Here is a 14,591-nt window from a genome sequence, read left to right on the forward strand (position 1 = left end):
TATGATCAAACACGCCTTCAAAACATGTGTTTGGGAAGTTTTATTCGGCTGCTGGACGTTGTGTAACAATAAATCCTAAACATCTTCATCTTTTCAGCAGTGGCCAGAGGAAACGACTGCAGATATTTAAAATGAGCTATTCATGTTGTGTTTTAATGTTTATTCTTATAATTATAGATATTCAGTTCAGTTCAGCTTTATTTGTATAGCACTTTTACAGTGTTGAGTGTTTCAAAGCAGCTGAACATAGAAGATCATAGTGAATGTAAACAGTGTAGTTCAGTTCTCAGAGTTTAAGTTCAGTTCAGTTCAGTTCAGCATGGTTTACTATTTACTACTGAGAGCCCAAACACTGAAGAGCAAATCCAGCCATGCACAGCTCTACAGATCCTGAACCATGCAAGCCAGTGGCAACAGTGGTGAGGAACAAACTTCATTAATTGGCGAAAGTGAAGAATTGAAAAACCTGGAGAGAAACCAGGCTCAGTTGGGCACCACCATTTCTCCTCTGGCCAAACGTCTTGTGTAGAGCTGCAGTCTAGGTGCTGAAGGCTGGAGAATGCTGGACCTTAGCGAAGACTCGTCTGTCCCTGGAGTGTCACAGAAATCAGTTTCATGCTCTCCACTCCTCCATGACCACCACAGCAGCTGCTCAGGATACGGCCTGGTCCAGGATTATGGAAACCTTGGGATCATCTCGTCGCTGGTCTTGGATCGAATCAGTGGCGCTGCATAGTCTCTGAGGGTCTCGGGATGAGTATCCTCAGGTGAAAATAGAGAATAAAGAGAATAATTAGCATAGCTACTGTTCATAGTGTATATAAACGAGATGCAGAAACCTGTGTGGAGCACAATCATGCATCATACTGCTGAGTGCTGCACTGAGTGTGTGCTTTACTAAACAGATAGGTCTTTACTCTAGTGTTGAACTGAGAGAGTGTGTCTGAGCCTCGACATTATCAGGAAGGCTATTCCAGAGTTCAGGAGTGTGTGTGTGTGTGTGCGCGGGCGTGGGCATGTGTTTGTGCGTGCTCGTGCGTGAGTGTTTGTGTGTGTGTGTGTGTGTGTGTGTGTGTGTGTGTCAGTGTGTTTGTCTATGAGTTATTGATGTAAGGAGCAGCTCTTCTTCACTCTGCTGTATTTCTGCACGTTGCATCACTTCCTGCTGATGATGATGATGATGATGTCAGTGTGTCCGTTTGTTCGGGCACATTAGGTTTAGTTTAAACTGAAGTTTTAAAATAAAAGGATATTAATAATTAAAGCACAGATGAGTTTATTCTCGTTCATAATCTGATCCAATGAATCTTTTCATCTTTTGTTTTCACAGCACCAACCAATCCACACCTGAGTAAGTGCTTACTTTTCCTTTCCTCTCATCTTTCTTTCTTTGTGTGTGTGCGCGTGCATGTGTGTGTGTGTGTGTGTGTAATCAGTCATATTTAGTGATAGTCGTGTGTGTCCTCTAGATGTGTGTATTCCTGGTCTCCTGCATTAGTGTGTGTGTGTGTGAGTCTGTGCATGTGTGTGTGTGTTTGTGTATGTTATAGCTGTGTCTAACAGTATCTGCTGGTCTAAACAGGCTTGACTCTGAGATCAGTGTATCTGCTGCTGCTGCTGAAGGTCAGGCGCTCCGCTGCTCCGCTGCGTTTCAATAAAATCAATGAATATTTATCAACAAACAAACGCTGCTGAATCACAATCAGTCCAGCACTGCAGATCAGAGTCAGTGTGGAGAGCAGACTCACGCCAGTTTACTGCTGGAAATCACCAAACCAGCATGTCTTTATTATCACACTCCTTTAGACTTACAGCTCACAAATGACCCGGGCAGCTAAACACTGCTTTACATCCTGGAGTTTAGTGACTCTTTCTAAAATCACATTAGAAATAAATTCTTTATTTTCATATTTTCATGAAGGCACATTTAGGGTACAACGCCAGTCCTTCAGCTCAGTTTTGAATGTAAAATCATTACGTGTGTGTGTGTGTGTGTGTCATCAGTTTTCTTCTTCCTCTCTCTGTGCAGGGGAGTTTGTGTGTAGTTTTGAGGAGGAGCCCGTCTGCTTGTTCACTCAGGATAAGAATGATGATTTCGACTGGACGAGACACAGCGCTGCGACCCGAGACACCAAATACACTCCCAACACGGGGCCCAGCGGGGACCGCAGCGGGGCCAGACAGGGTGAGGACACACACCTGTAACACTGAAGTGCAGAAATACAGAATACCCCTCACAGGCCCGTAGCCAGCCTGGTGTAAGGGCTGGCTCTTTTTTTTCTCAAAAAGTGCACCTTTTTGCAGTTATACGCCTCAGTTTCTGTTTAACTATGAGATTTAAATACTGCATTTTAGTGACTTTTTTGCTGGATTTGCTAGTCAGATGTCATCATAACCACACTTTTTGATGTACTTAAAATATTTCCTAAAAATTAGCAATAAAAAAAAATTCAAACAAGACAAATTTTTAAAATACAAATTTATTACATCATATGTCATTAGGAAAAAATAGCAATCTGTTAAAGTTTTAAAGTAACAAAGCTATCATTTATTAGACAAAAAACAAACTGGTCAGCACATTCAACTGTCCTCAGTCACAGTTTAGCCAGTTCAATAAAAATAATAATTTAAACATAATAATAATAATAATACAATAATAATTAATTCTTCAGATTTTTTCTAGCCTCTTTGGTAAAAAAAAATCTTTTTCGATGGATTATTTTCATTATGAAGGCACAGCAGTCAAAATAGAATGAAAATAGGACAAATGAGCTCATTTGGGTCAAATTCTGGACCTTTGTCAGTGAGGGGTGGGTCTTCCGAACCACCCGAACCCCCCTGGCTACAGGTCTGAGATGTTAGCACATGTTTTATGCTGATAATAAACATGTTTTAATATAATTTTGGCTGTAAATGCGCACCTGCAGGTGTTTCAGGCGCAGGTCAGATTTTCTCCAGGTCATAATTTATTTAGTTTATATTAATTTTGTCCAAAAAATTATAATACCTATCCAGCTTCATCTGCTTCATTCGGCTGGGTCAGTTGGTGTTTCTGTGTGGAGTTTGCATGTTCTCCCCGTGTTGGTGTGGGTTTCCTCCGGGTGCTCCGGTTTCCCCCACAGTCTAAACACATGCGCTATAGGGGAACTGATCAACTAAATTGTCCTTAGTGTATGAGTGTGTATGGATGTTTCCCAGCACTGGGTTGCAGCTGGAAGGGCATCCGCTGCATAAAACTTATGCTGGATAAGGGGGTTGGTTCATTCCACTGTGGCGACCCCTGATTAATAAAGGGACTAAGCCGAAAATAAAATGAATAAATGAATGTATGAATATAAATTGAAATTAAATAGATTGTTGCATGTTTTACGATATGCTGTAATAAATTTGAACATGTATTGTTTTTTTTTACCATGCATATGTAGACATTACATGAAACATTTGAAAGTCTTGGAAAAATCATGGAAAAGTCATGGAATTTAGTAGTTAAACTGTGTATGAACCCTGATTAATGATCGAGGATTGTTTAAAATGTGTTGGAAAAGGTTAAAGGCATGTAGGAAGTATTATTTTAAAATAATAGTGATGATTTGTTTTTGAGTTGTGTGTAAGCTGTAGCAGTGAATGAAGCGGATGAGCTGGTTTTCAGACTCTGTTATCCTCGGGACGCTCCGGCGGGACACACGGAGCTGCCGGTGTAAATAATACCTTCAGTTTAATCACCCTCGTGATTCCTCGCGGTCCGCCGTTTCATTAGCGTCAAGAGTCCAGCGGAGACTTTAATTATCACTCGTCAAACTGGAGAGCGGAGATTGTGTTTGATTTTGGCTGGAGGCTTTTCACACCTTTCAATGAGAGACGCCGAAGAGGAGAAGAGAGGAAAAGACTGCAGTTTACAAGCTTACAACACGATTGGTGCTGCGTAATATTAATTATAAATCAGAAATTATATAATATATACAATTAAAGTCAGACTTATCAGCTTCTCCTGTTGAATTTAAACTCTTGTTCAGTTTCTGTTTAACAGAGAGCAGATTTCTTCAGCACATTTCTAATCTTAATAGTTTTAATAACTCATCTCTAGTAACTGATTTAGTTTCTCTTTGATAATAATATTAGACTAGATATTCTTCAAGACACTAGTGTTCAGCTTACAGTGACATGTAAAGGCTTCACTAGGGTAATTAGGGTAAAGTTAGGGTAATTAGGCAAGTCATTGTATAACAGTGGTTTGTTCTGGAGACAATCCGATTTTTCCAATCCATGATTTTATGTGTATGAACAGGTTTCTACATGTACATTGAGACGTCCAGACCTCGTAAGGAAGGCGATACGGCTCGTCTGCTGAGTCCCGTGTTTAACGTCGCACCCAAGAATCCCTACAGCATCACCAGCCCTCCTGCTTACTGCTTCAGCTTCTACTACCACATGTACGGCAAACACATTGGTAAGACCACAGCACACACACAAACACACACACAATCGTGCATACACAAACTCAGACACTATTGTGTACACGCATACACTCATACGTACACAAATGGGTCATTTATTTATATTAATATAGCTGTTGTGTTACCATAGGAACTGTAGAATCACCACAACAGATCAATTACTATAGTTGGTGTGTTACCATAGCAACTTAAGAGTCACCACAACAGATCATTCACTATAGCTGTTGTGTTACCATAGCAACTATAGAATCACCAAAACAGATCAATTACTATAGTTGTTGTTGTTACCATAGCAACTGTAGAATCACCACAACAGATCAATTACTAAAGTTGTTGTGTTACCATAGCAACTATAGAATTACCACAACAGATCATTCACTATAGCTGTTGTGTTACCATAGCAACTGTAGAATCACCACAACAGATCAATTACTATAGTTGTTGCTGTTACCATAGCAACTGTAGAATCACCACAACAGATCAATTACTAAAGTTGTTGTGTTACCATAGCAACTATAGAATCACCTCAACAGATCAATTACTAAAGTTGTTGTGTTACCATAGCAACTATAGAATCACCACAACAGCTCAATTACTAAAGTTGTTGTGTTACCATAGCAACTGTAGAATCACCACAACCGATCAATTACTAAAGTTGTTGTGTTACCATAGCAACTATAGAATCACCACAACAGATCAATTACTATAGCTGTTGTGTTACCATAGCAACTATAGAATCACCACAACAGATCAATTACTATAGCTGTTGTTGTTACCATAGCAACTATAGAATCACCACAACAGATCAATTACTATAGCTGTTGTGTTACCATAGCAGCTATAAAATCACCACAACAGATCAATTACTAAAGTTGTTGTGTTACCATAGCAACTATAGAATCACCACAACCGATCAATTACTATAGCTGTTGTGTTACCATAGCAACTAGAATCACCACAACATATTACTTACTATAGTTCCTGTTGTTACCATAACAACTGTAGAATCACCACAACAGATTAATTACTATAGCTATTGTATTACCATAGCAACTATAGAATCACCACCACAGATCTATTACTATAACGGTTGTGTTACCATAGCAACAGAGAATCACCACAACAGACTAAAGTAAAACACATCGACTGTAAGCGACTGTGTTGATTTTTCATGTGGGTAGCTGCAGTATTTTTAGGGTTGTTGTTTTTTTTTATAATGCGCTCAGATTTTATTCAGAAATGCACAATTTATTCCTCTGGATTTTCTTCCACATCCTGAGGCATTTAAAGCAGAAGCCCCAGAGATGAAGGTGATGCTGTTCTGCTGGCGTGTGAATGAGCCTTGATGATCTAAACACGTGTGTTCTCCTGACAGACAGAAAGCACATTACCTGCTCTCGGCTCACAGCTAATTAATCACACACGTCAGAGTTTGCCTTCACACTTCTTTCACTCTGAGTTCATTTGCTGGATTAAATCCCAGAGCTTGAAGCAAACACTTGATCATGAAGAAAACACTGTTCCTTCATCAGGTCACGTCAGCATCAGCACACAGAGCACAGTTTATTCCTCACAGCGGCTCAATATAAGGAGAGAGAGGTCATAATAAGAGGATAACAACACGACTTAAAATATGTGTAAAAACACTTAAAGTGTAAAGTTTGGAGTGTGATCAGAATATAAACAGAATAAAAGTGTAAAGTTTGGTGTGTGTGATCAGAATATAAACAGAATAAAAGTGTAAAGTTTGGTGTGTGTGATCAGAATATAGCCAGAATAAAAGTGTAAAGTTTGGTGTGTGATCAGAATATAGACAGAATAAAAGTGTAAAGTTTGGTGCGTGTAATCAGAATATAAACAAAATAAAAGTGTAAAGTTTGGTGTGTGTGATCAGAATATAGACAGAATAAAAGTGTAAAGTTTGGTGTGTGATCAGAATATAAACAGAATAAAAGTGTAAAGTTTGGTGTGTGTGATCAGAATATAAACAGAATAAAAGTGTAAAGTTTGGTGTGTGTGATCAGAATATAAACAGAATAAAAGTGTAAAGTTTGGTGCGTGTAATCAGAATATAAACAAAATAAAAGTGTAAAGTTTGGTGTGTGTGATCAGAATAAACACAGAATAAAAGTGTGAAGTTTGGTGTGTGATCAGAATATAAACAGAATAAAAGTGTAAAGTTTGGTGTGTGTGATCAGAATATAGACAGAATAAAAGTGTAAAGTTTGGTGTGTGTGATCAGAATATAAACAAAATAAAAGTGTAAAGTTTGGTGTGTGTGATCAGAATATAAACAAAATAAAAGTGTAAAGTTTGGTGTGTGTGATCAGAATATAAACAGAATAAAATGTAAAGTTTGGTGTGTGTGATCAGAATATAAACAGAATAAAAGTGTAAAGTTTGGTGTGTGTGATCAGAATAAAAGTGTAAAGTTTGGTGTGTGTGATCAGAATATAGACAGAATAAAAGTGTAAAGTTTGGTGTATGTGATCAGAATATAAACAGAATAAAAGTGTAAAGTTTGGTGTGTGTGATCAGAATATAGACAGAATAAAAGTGTAAAGTTTGGTGTGTGTGATCAGAATATAAACAGAATAAAAGTGTAAAGTTTGGTGTGTGTGATCAGAATATAAACAGAAAAAAAGTGTAAAGTTTGGTGTGTGTGATCAGAATATAGACAGAATAAAAGTGTAAAGTTTGGTGTGTGTGATCAGAATATAGACAGAATAAAAGTGTAAAGTTTGGTGTGTGATCAGAATATAAACAGAATAAAAGTGTAAAGTTTGGTGTGTGTGATCAGAATATAGACAGAATAAAAGTGTAAAGTTTGGTGTGTGTGATCAGAATATAGACAGAATAAAAGTGTAAAGTTTGGTGTGTGTGATCAGAATATAGACAGAATAAAAGTGTAAAGTTTGGTGTGTGTGATCAGAATATAGACAGAATAAAAGTGTAAAGTTTGGTGTGTGTGTGTGATCAGAATATAGACAGAATAAAAGTGTAAAGTTTGGTGTGTGTGTGTGATCAGAATATAGACAGAATAAAAGTGTAAAGTTTGGTGTGTGTGATCAGAATATAGACAGAATAAAAGTGTAAAGTTTGGTGTGTGTGATCAGAATATAAACAGAATAAAAGTGTAAAGTTTGGTGTGTGTGATCAGAATATAGACAGAATAAAAGTGTAAAGTTTGGTGTGTGTGATCAGAATATAGACAGAATAAAAGTGTAAAGTTTGGTGTGTGTGATCAGAATATAGACAGAATAAAAGTGTAAAGTTTGGTGTGTGTGATCAGAATATAGACAGAATAAAAGTGTAAAGTTTGGTGTGTGTGTGTGTGATCAGAATATAAACAGAATAAAAGTGTAAAGTCTGGTGTGTGATAAGAATATAGATCAGAACTGGGTATATTCACACATTGCTGCCACACAACTGTGTTTAAAGCCCTTATTAAAGTGAGTTTGGCATTATAGGTCCTCTGTAATGTTTCAACCGCAAGCATTTGTAAGTAACACATAGTTTCAGCTATATATATAAATCCCACTGAGTCCTCTAGCTGTCTGTCAGTATTTGGATTGATTGTTAGACAGTTTGAGTTGATCTCGCAGTGTTGAGTTGATCTGTCATGCAGCGCTCGTTAAATTAATTGATTGTGTTTTTCCCGCAGGCTCTCTGAATGCATTCGTGAAGCAGAAAGGTCAGTCGACTTCAGATGCAGGTCCAGTCTGGTCCCTCAGCGGGAACCAAGGGGACCGATGGAGACAGGCCAAAATTAGCATCCATCCGGTTTCATCCTTCCAGGTAAGTTAACTTGTAGAAAATAACACATTCAGCATGAACACATTTGAAAGAATCAAACACTTCTAGGCAGCAGAGGCATTTCAAATGAATCAAAAATACCCTCACTGGCCACTTTATTAGGTACACCTTACTAGTACCGGGTTGGACCCTTTTGCCTTCAGAACTGCCTTAATCCTTCATAGATTTAACAAGGTACTGGAAATATTCCTCAGAGATTTTGCTCCATATTGACATGATAGCATCACACAGTTGCTGCAGATTTGTCGGCTGCACATCCATGATGCCAATCTCCCGTTCCACCACATCCCAAAGCTGCTCTATTGGATTGAGCTCTGGTGACTGTGGAGGCCATTTGAGTACAGTGAACTCATCGTCATGTTCAAGAAAGCAGTCTGAGATGATTGAGCTTTATGACATGCTGCGTTATCCTGCTGGAAGTAGCCATCAGAAGATGGAGACACTGTGCTCATAAAGGGATGGACATGGTCAGCAGCAATACTCAGGTAGGCTGTGGCATTGACACCATGCTCAATTGGTACTAGTCAGAGCAGGCAACACTTTTCCAATCTTCTATTGTCCAGTTTTGGTGAGCCTGTGTGAATTGTAGCCTCAGTTTCCTGTTCTTAGCTGACAGGAGCGGCACCCGGTGTGCTCTTCTGCTGCTGTAGCCCATCCGCCTCAAGGTTGGACGTGTTGTGTGTTCAGAGATGCTCTTCTGCAGAGCTCGGTTGTAACGAGTGCTTATTTGAGTTACTGTTGCCTTTCTATCAGCTGGAGCCAGTCTGGCCATTCTCCTCTGACCTCTGGCCTCATCAACAAGGCATTTGCGCCTTCAGAACTGCCGCTCACTGGATATTTCCTCTTTGTCGGAGCATTCTCTGTAAACCCTAGAGATGATTGTGCGTGAAAATCTCAGTAGATCAGCAGTTTCTGAAATACTCAGAGCAGCCCGTCTGGCAGCAACAACCATGCCACGTTCAAAGTCTCTTAAATCCCCTTTCTTCCCCATTCTGATGCTCACTTTGAACTGCAGCAGATCCTCTTGACCATGTCTACATGCCTAAATGCAGCGTGCTGCTGCCATGTGATTGGCTGATTAGAAATTTGCGTTACGAGCAGTTGGACAGGTGTACCTAATAAAGTGGCCGGTGAGTGTAAACTGATAATTCTGTGGGCATCTTGGCAATTGACATCAATCATGACAACAACAAAAAACAAATAAAAAATGCCAACTGATTTGATATCAAATCCTTGACATCAACACATCGATGTCACTTTGACCACCAAATTAATCACATAAAACATATTCTAATAGAAACAAGGTGAAAAATCTCATTTCAGTATAGATTTTGCAACTCTACAATGCATGTAAACACCCTTGATGTCAAATTGAGCAGATGAAGCATGACATAAAAAACACGTCAACAATGCAAATAAGTTTGATGTCAAAAAACGTCTATTTGACGTCCACACATTGATGCTTTTTTGATGACCAAAATAAAGACACATAATGGATTGTAATATAAGAGTTTTCTTCAATCTGCAAGCCTCAAATGACATGTACTCTGGATTTTGTATCCCTACAACACATGCGAAAGACCTTGATGTCAAAAAGACGTCAAACAGACATCTAAAATTAGACGTGTTTTTGACACCAATGTTAGATGTCAATTTGATGTCTTATTTACATCAAGTTAGTCAATTAGCAATAAATCAATTAGCATTGTTTATATCGTCTTGACATTAAGGTTCCCACTAGGATTTACATATAATATTTCCAAGAAAATAGCAGTACAGTCAGAATATTTTCTGCATAAATCTGCATATTGCAATAATGATTTCTAAACCATTCAGCTTCATATAAAAGACTACAAGTCTCAATGCTGTGCTTTAATGTGAAATAAAGAGAACTCAGTGCATATGGAACTGGTTTTAGACTCCAGAAGAGGCCCTTCAGATTTTATTTGTTTGTTTCCATCATGCAGGTAATATTTGAGGGCATCCGCGGCCCCGGAATCGAGGGGGACATCGCCATTGATGATGTCACGCTGGAGGAGGGGGAGTGTCCTGACCCTCCGTCCAATCGTATGTATTGCGCATGCATCTCCATGGCAATCCGGCCTTAATTGCATGTGCGCAATTTAGTCCAGGAGAGCTGAGTAATTACACGAGAACGAGCAGTGAGAAAGCAGAAATGAGGGCAGGTAATTGACTAGCGTGTGGCTGAGAGCGAGAGGTGCTGGAAAACAGGAGAGCAGATGAAAAAAGCTTGAATACGGCGGTACCCGTCTGCTGAAGTTATGTGTTAATCATTATTATTAGGCTGGAATATTACAGCACATCAGGTTTTCCACTATTACCAAAGCTCCTTGACTCTAGGAGACGTTCAGTATTGATCCGTCTATAAGATGTGTTTGTGTCATAAATACAAGCGTGGTGTATATCTAGAGAGTGATAAAACACTGCAGCGATGCGCACTGGAGGATGCTGGTGAATTACAGAGCTCAGACACTTATGACCAACCATATATGAACAACATGAGGACATTACAGAGGAGCTTTAGTGCTGTTTGTGAAGCAAAGCGGCTATTACCTCAAATCAAATCAGTGTCTTCAGTGAACACAGAGTATCTGGGGTGCATTTACACCTGCTGCTTAATGTACTGGAGAAATCGCTAAACAGGCCACTGGGGGCTATATGTAAACACCCTAGCATAGCAATGAACTAACAACCAATCAGAATAGCCCAGTAATTGCCATAGCAACCCCAAGAACACACCACCCAAAACACAACAGTAACTGCATAGCAACGCATATCAGATTACCCAAGTAAGATCACTTAGAACTCCTTAGCAACCACATGGCAACAGGCTATAAAATAATCAGAATACCCCAATACCATAGACACCACTTATAATACCCTAGCAACGTTCTAATAACCAATCAGAATACGTCAGTGTTCAGATTTGACCAACCACTGAACACCACTGAGAACTGACCCACCACCAAACACAACTTAGAACTGCTTAGCAACCACATGGCAACTGATCATCAAACATTCAGAATACCTTAATACCCTGGACACCACTTATAATACCCTAGCAACTACATAGCAATGTTCTGAAAACCAATCAGAATACGTCAGTGCACTGATTTCTTGTTAGACTAAATACTGAACACCACCGTGAATTGATCAACCACTGAACACCAATTAGAATTCCCTAGCAACCACATAGCAACAAAATAACAATCAGAACACTTCAATACCCTGGACACCACTTATAATACCCGAGCAACTACATAGCAATGTTCTACCAACCAATCAGAATACATCAGTTGAATCGACCAACCACCGAACACAACTTAGAACTCCCTAGCAACCTCATAGCAACAGACTATTAAACAATCAGAATATCTCAATACCCTGGATGCCACTTATAATAGCCTAGCAACTACTTAACAAATTTCGAACAACCAATCAGAATACATCAATGTTCTGATTTGTTGTCAGACCAACAACTGAACACCACTGTGAATTGACCAACCACTTAACACAACTCCTAAGCAACCCCATAGCAACAGACTAACAAACAATCAGAATACCTCAATACCCTGGATACCACTTATAATACCCTAGCAACAACATAGCAACATGTTTACCAACCAACCGGTATACCAATATTCTGATTGGTTGTTAGACCAACAACTGATTATAGCTTAGAACTCCTTAGCAACCACATGGCAACTGATCATCAAACAATCAGAATACCTCAATGCCCTGGATACCACTTATAATACCCTAGCACAGGGGTGTCCAAACTCGGTCCTGGAGGGCCGGCGTCCTGCGGATTTTTGCTTCAACTTGTTTTCAACTTGCTTCAACACACCAGCAAGGAAGTTTCTAGAATGCCCAGTAAGCGCTTGATTAGCTAGCCCAGGTGTGTCTGATTATGGTTGGAACTAAACTTTGCAGGACACCCTCTGGAAATCCCTGCCCCAGCAACTACATAGCAACATACTAACAACCAATCAGAATATATCAATGTTATGATTTGTTATAGACCAACCACTGAACACAACTTTTAACTCCTAAGCAACCACATGGCAACTGACTAACAAACAATCAGAATAACTCAGTACCCTGGATACCACTTATAATACCCTAGCAACTACATAGCAACATTCTAACAACCAATCTGAATATGTTAGCGTACTGATTTTGTTGTTGGACCAATCACTGGACACAACTTAGAACTCCTTAGCAACCCCATAGCAACAGACTAACAAACAATCAGAATACCCTGGACACCACGTATAATAACCTAGCAACTGCATGGCAATTTTCTAACAGCCAATCAGAATACATCAGTGTTCTGATTTGTTGTCAAACCAACCACTGAACACCACTGAGAAATATCCCTAGCAACCACATAGCAACAAACTAACAATCAGAATACATAAATAGCCTTGGACACTACTTATAATACCCTAGCAACTACATTGCAACATTCTAACAACCAATCAGAATAGTATTTGTATTTAATGTTAGATCAACCACCAAACACAACTTAAAACTCCTTAGCAACCACATGGAAGCTGGCTATCAAACAATCAGAATACTTCAATACCCTGGATACCACTTATAATACCCTAGCAACTACATAGCAACTTTCTATCAACCAATCAGAATACATCAATGTTCTGATTTGTTGTTAGACCAACCACTGAATACCACTGTGAATTGACCAACCACTGAACACAACTTAAAATTCCCTAGCAACCACATATCAACAAACTAACAAACAATCAGAATACCTCAGTACCCTGGATACCACTTATAATACCCTAGCAACTGCATAGCATCATTCTATCAACCAATCTGAATATATGATTGTTCTGATTTGTTGTTATACCAACCACTGAACACAACTTAGAATTCCCTAGCAACCACATAGCAACAGACTAAAAAACAATCAGAATACCTCAATACCCTGGACACCACTTATAATACCTTAGCAACTACATAGCAACAGACTAAAAAACAATCAGAATACCTCAATACCCTGGACACCACTTATAATACCTTAGCAACTACATAGCAACATACTTACAATCAGAATACATCAGTTCAATTGACCAACCATAGAACACAACTTAGGACTCCCTAGCAAACACACGGCAACCGACGTGATGGTGTTGATCTAGCTATCTGGTTTAAATGTTGACTCTTTGTCTCTTTTTTCCGCAGCTATCAGAGGAGCGTCCGCACACACCGCCTCCAGTATATGGCCATTGAGCGTCACGCTGTTTTTTACCGTATTCGTTCATCAGAGGTGACGTTCCACATGAGGAAAAAGACTCAAGACGCGTCCCTTAATATTTAATCACCAAAGATTCATGCTTTCAGACCGCTAAGAAGGCACAACACTGGATCAACACGGAATAATGTCATGAAACAACCACAAACCTGGACAGAAGAGTAATGAGGATTTGCTCAATAGAATAAACCTTCTCTGTGGACGTGGCTGAGGGATTGAACAGTCGGAAAAGCACAACGTTTATTTCTCCATCTGGATGTATGGATACAAGCAAGCAAAACCTAGCATCATCGTTTGTTTTTCCCTCACGATTTTTCCGTTTTTCACCCTGATAAACGTTCCTTTCTGGTGCTTCGGAGTACAATCAACCAACGTTATCCTTTATTTGGTTTACATATCACAATTTGGTTTGGCTTGGTGCTTTAAATTAAACTATTTTGTTTTGCTTTATAGCCCAGTAGCAGCCGGATCTCGCAACACTGTGCTCACGTTCCCAGCGGCAGACGGACAGGTTTCCGTACGGTAAACAAGTCAATCGCTTATGTAGTGTCGCAATCAAGACCACGTCAAGACCAGACCTGCTCCATTCATTCATTCGGCTTTCTACAGCTTAGTCCCTTTATTCATCAGGGATCACTACAGCAGAATGAACCGCCAACTATTCCAGCATATGTTTTACACAGTGGATGCACTTCTAGCTGCAACCCAGTACTGGGAAACACCTATACACACTCATACACTATGGCCAATTTAGTTCATCAATTCCCCTATAGCGCATCAATCGTCCCTACAGTGCATCAATAGTCCCTATATTGCATCAATAGTCCCTATAGCGCATCAATCGTCCCTACAGTGCATCAATAGTCCCTATATTGCATCAATAGTCCCTATAGCGCATCAATCGACCCTACAGTGCATCAATAGTCCCTATAGCGCATCAATCGACCCTACAGTGCATCAATAGTCCCTATATTTCATCAATAGTCCCTATAGCGCATCAATCGACCCTACAGTGCATCAAT

The 14,591-nt window shown here is 39.5% G+C and overlaps 1 protein-coding gene across 7 annotated transcripts in view; it reads left to right on the top strand.

Moving 5' to 3' along the window:
* The window catches only part of LOC101884676 (MAM domain-containing glycosylphosphatidylinositol anchor protein 2-like), a 352,666-nt gene extending 338,389 nt beyond the window's left edge, over positions 1–14,277 (top strand). For all 7 annotated transcript variants that reach the window (XM_073933868.1, XM_073933869.1, XM_073933870.1 and 4 more), the window contains 6 exons: positions 1,331–1,351; positions 2,030–2,185; positions 4,286–4,447; positions 8,119–8,252; positions 10,238–10,337; positions 13,500–14,277. In XM_073933868.1, coding sequence (XP_073789969.1) covers positions 1,331–1,351; positions 2,030–2,185; positions 4,286–4,447; positions 8,119–8,252; positions 10,238–10,337; positions 13,500–13,588 — 662 coding nt within the window. In that variant the 3' untranslated portion in view covers positions 13,589–14,277. The remainder of the gene's footprint in view (positions 1–1,330; positions 1,352–2,029; positions 2,186–4,285; positions 4,448–8,118; positions 8,253–10,237; positions 10,338–13,499) is intronic.
* Positions 14,278–14,591: the final 314 nt, after the last annotated feature.

Source organism: Danio rerio, chromosome 20, assembly GCF_049306965.1.
Source record: "Danio rerio strain Tuebingen ecotype United States chromosome 20, GRCz12tu, whole genome shotgun sequence".
NCBI lineage: Eukaryota > Metazoa > Chordata > Actinopteri > Cypriniformes > Danionidae > Danio > Danio rerio.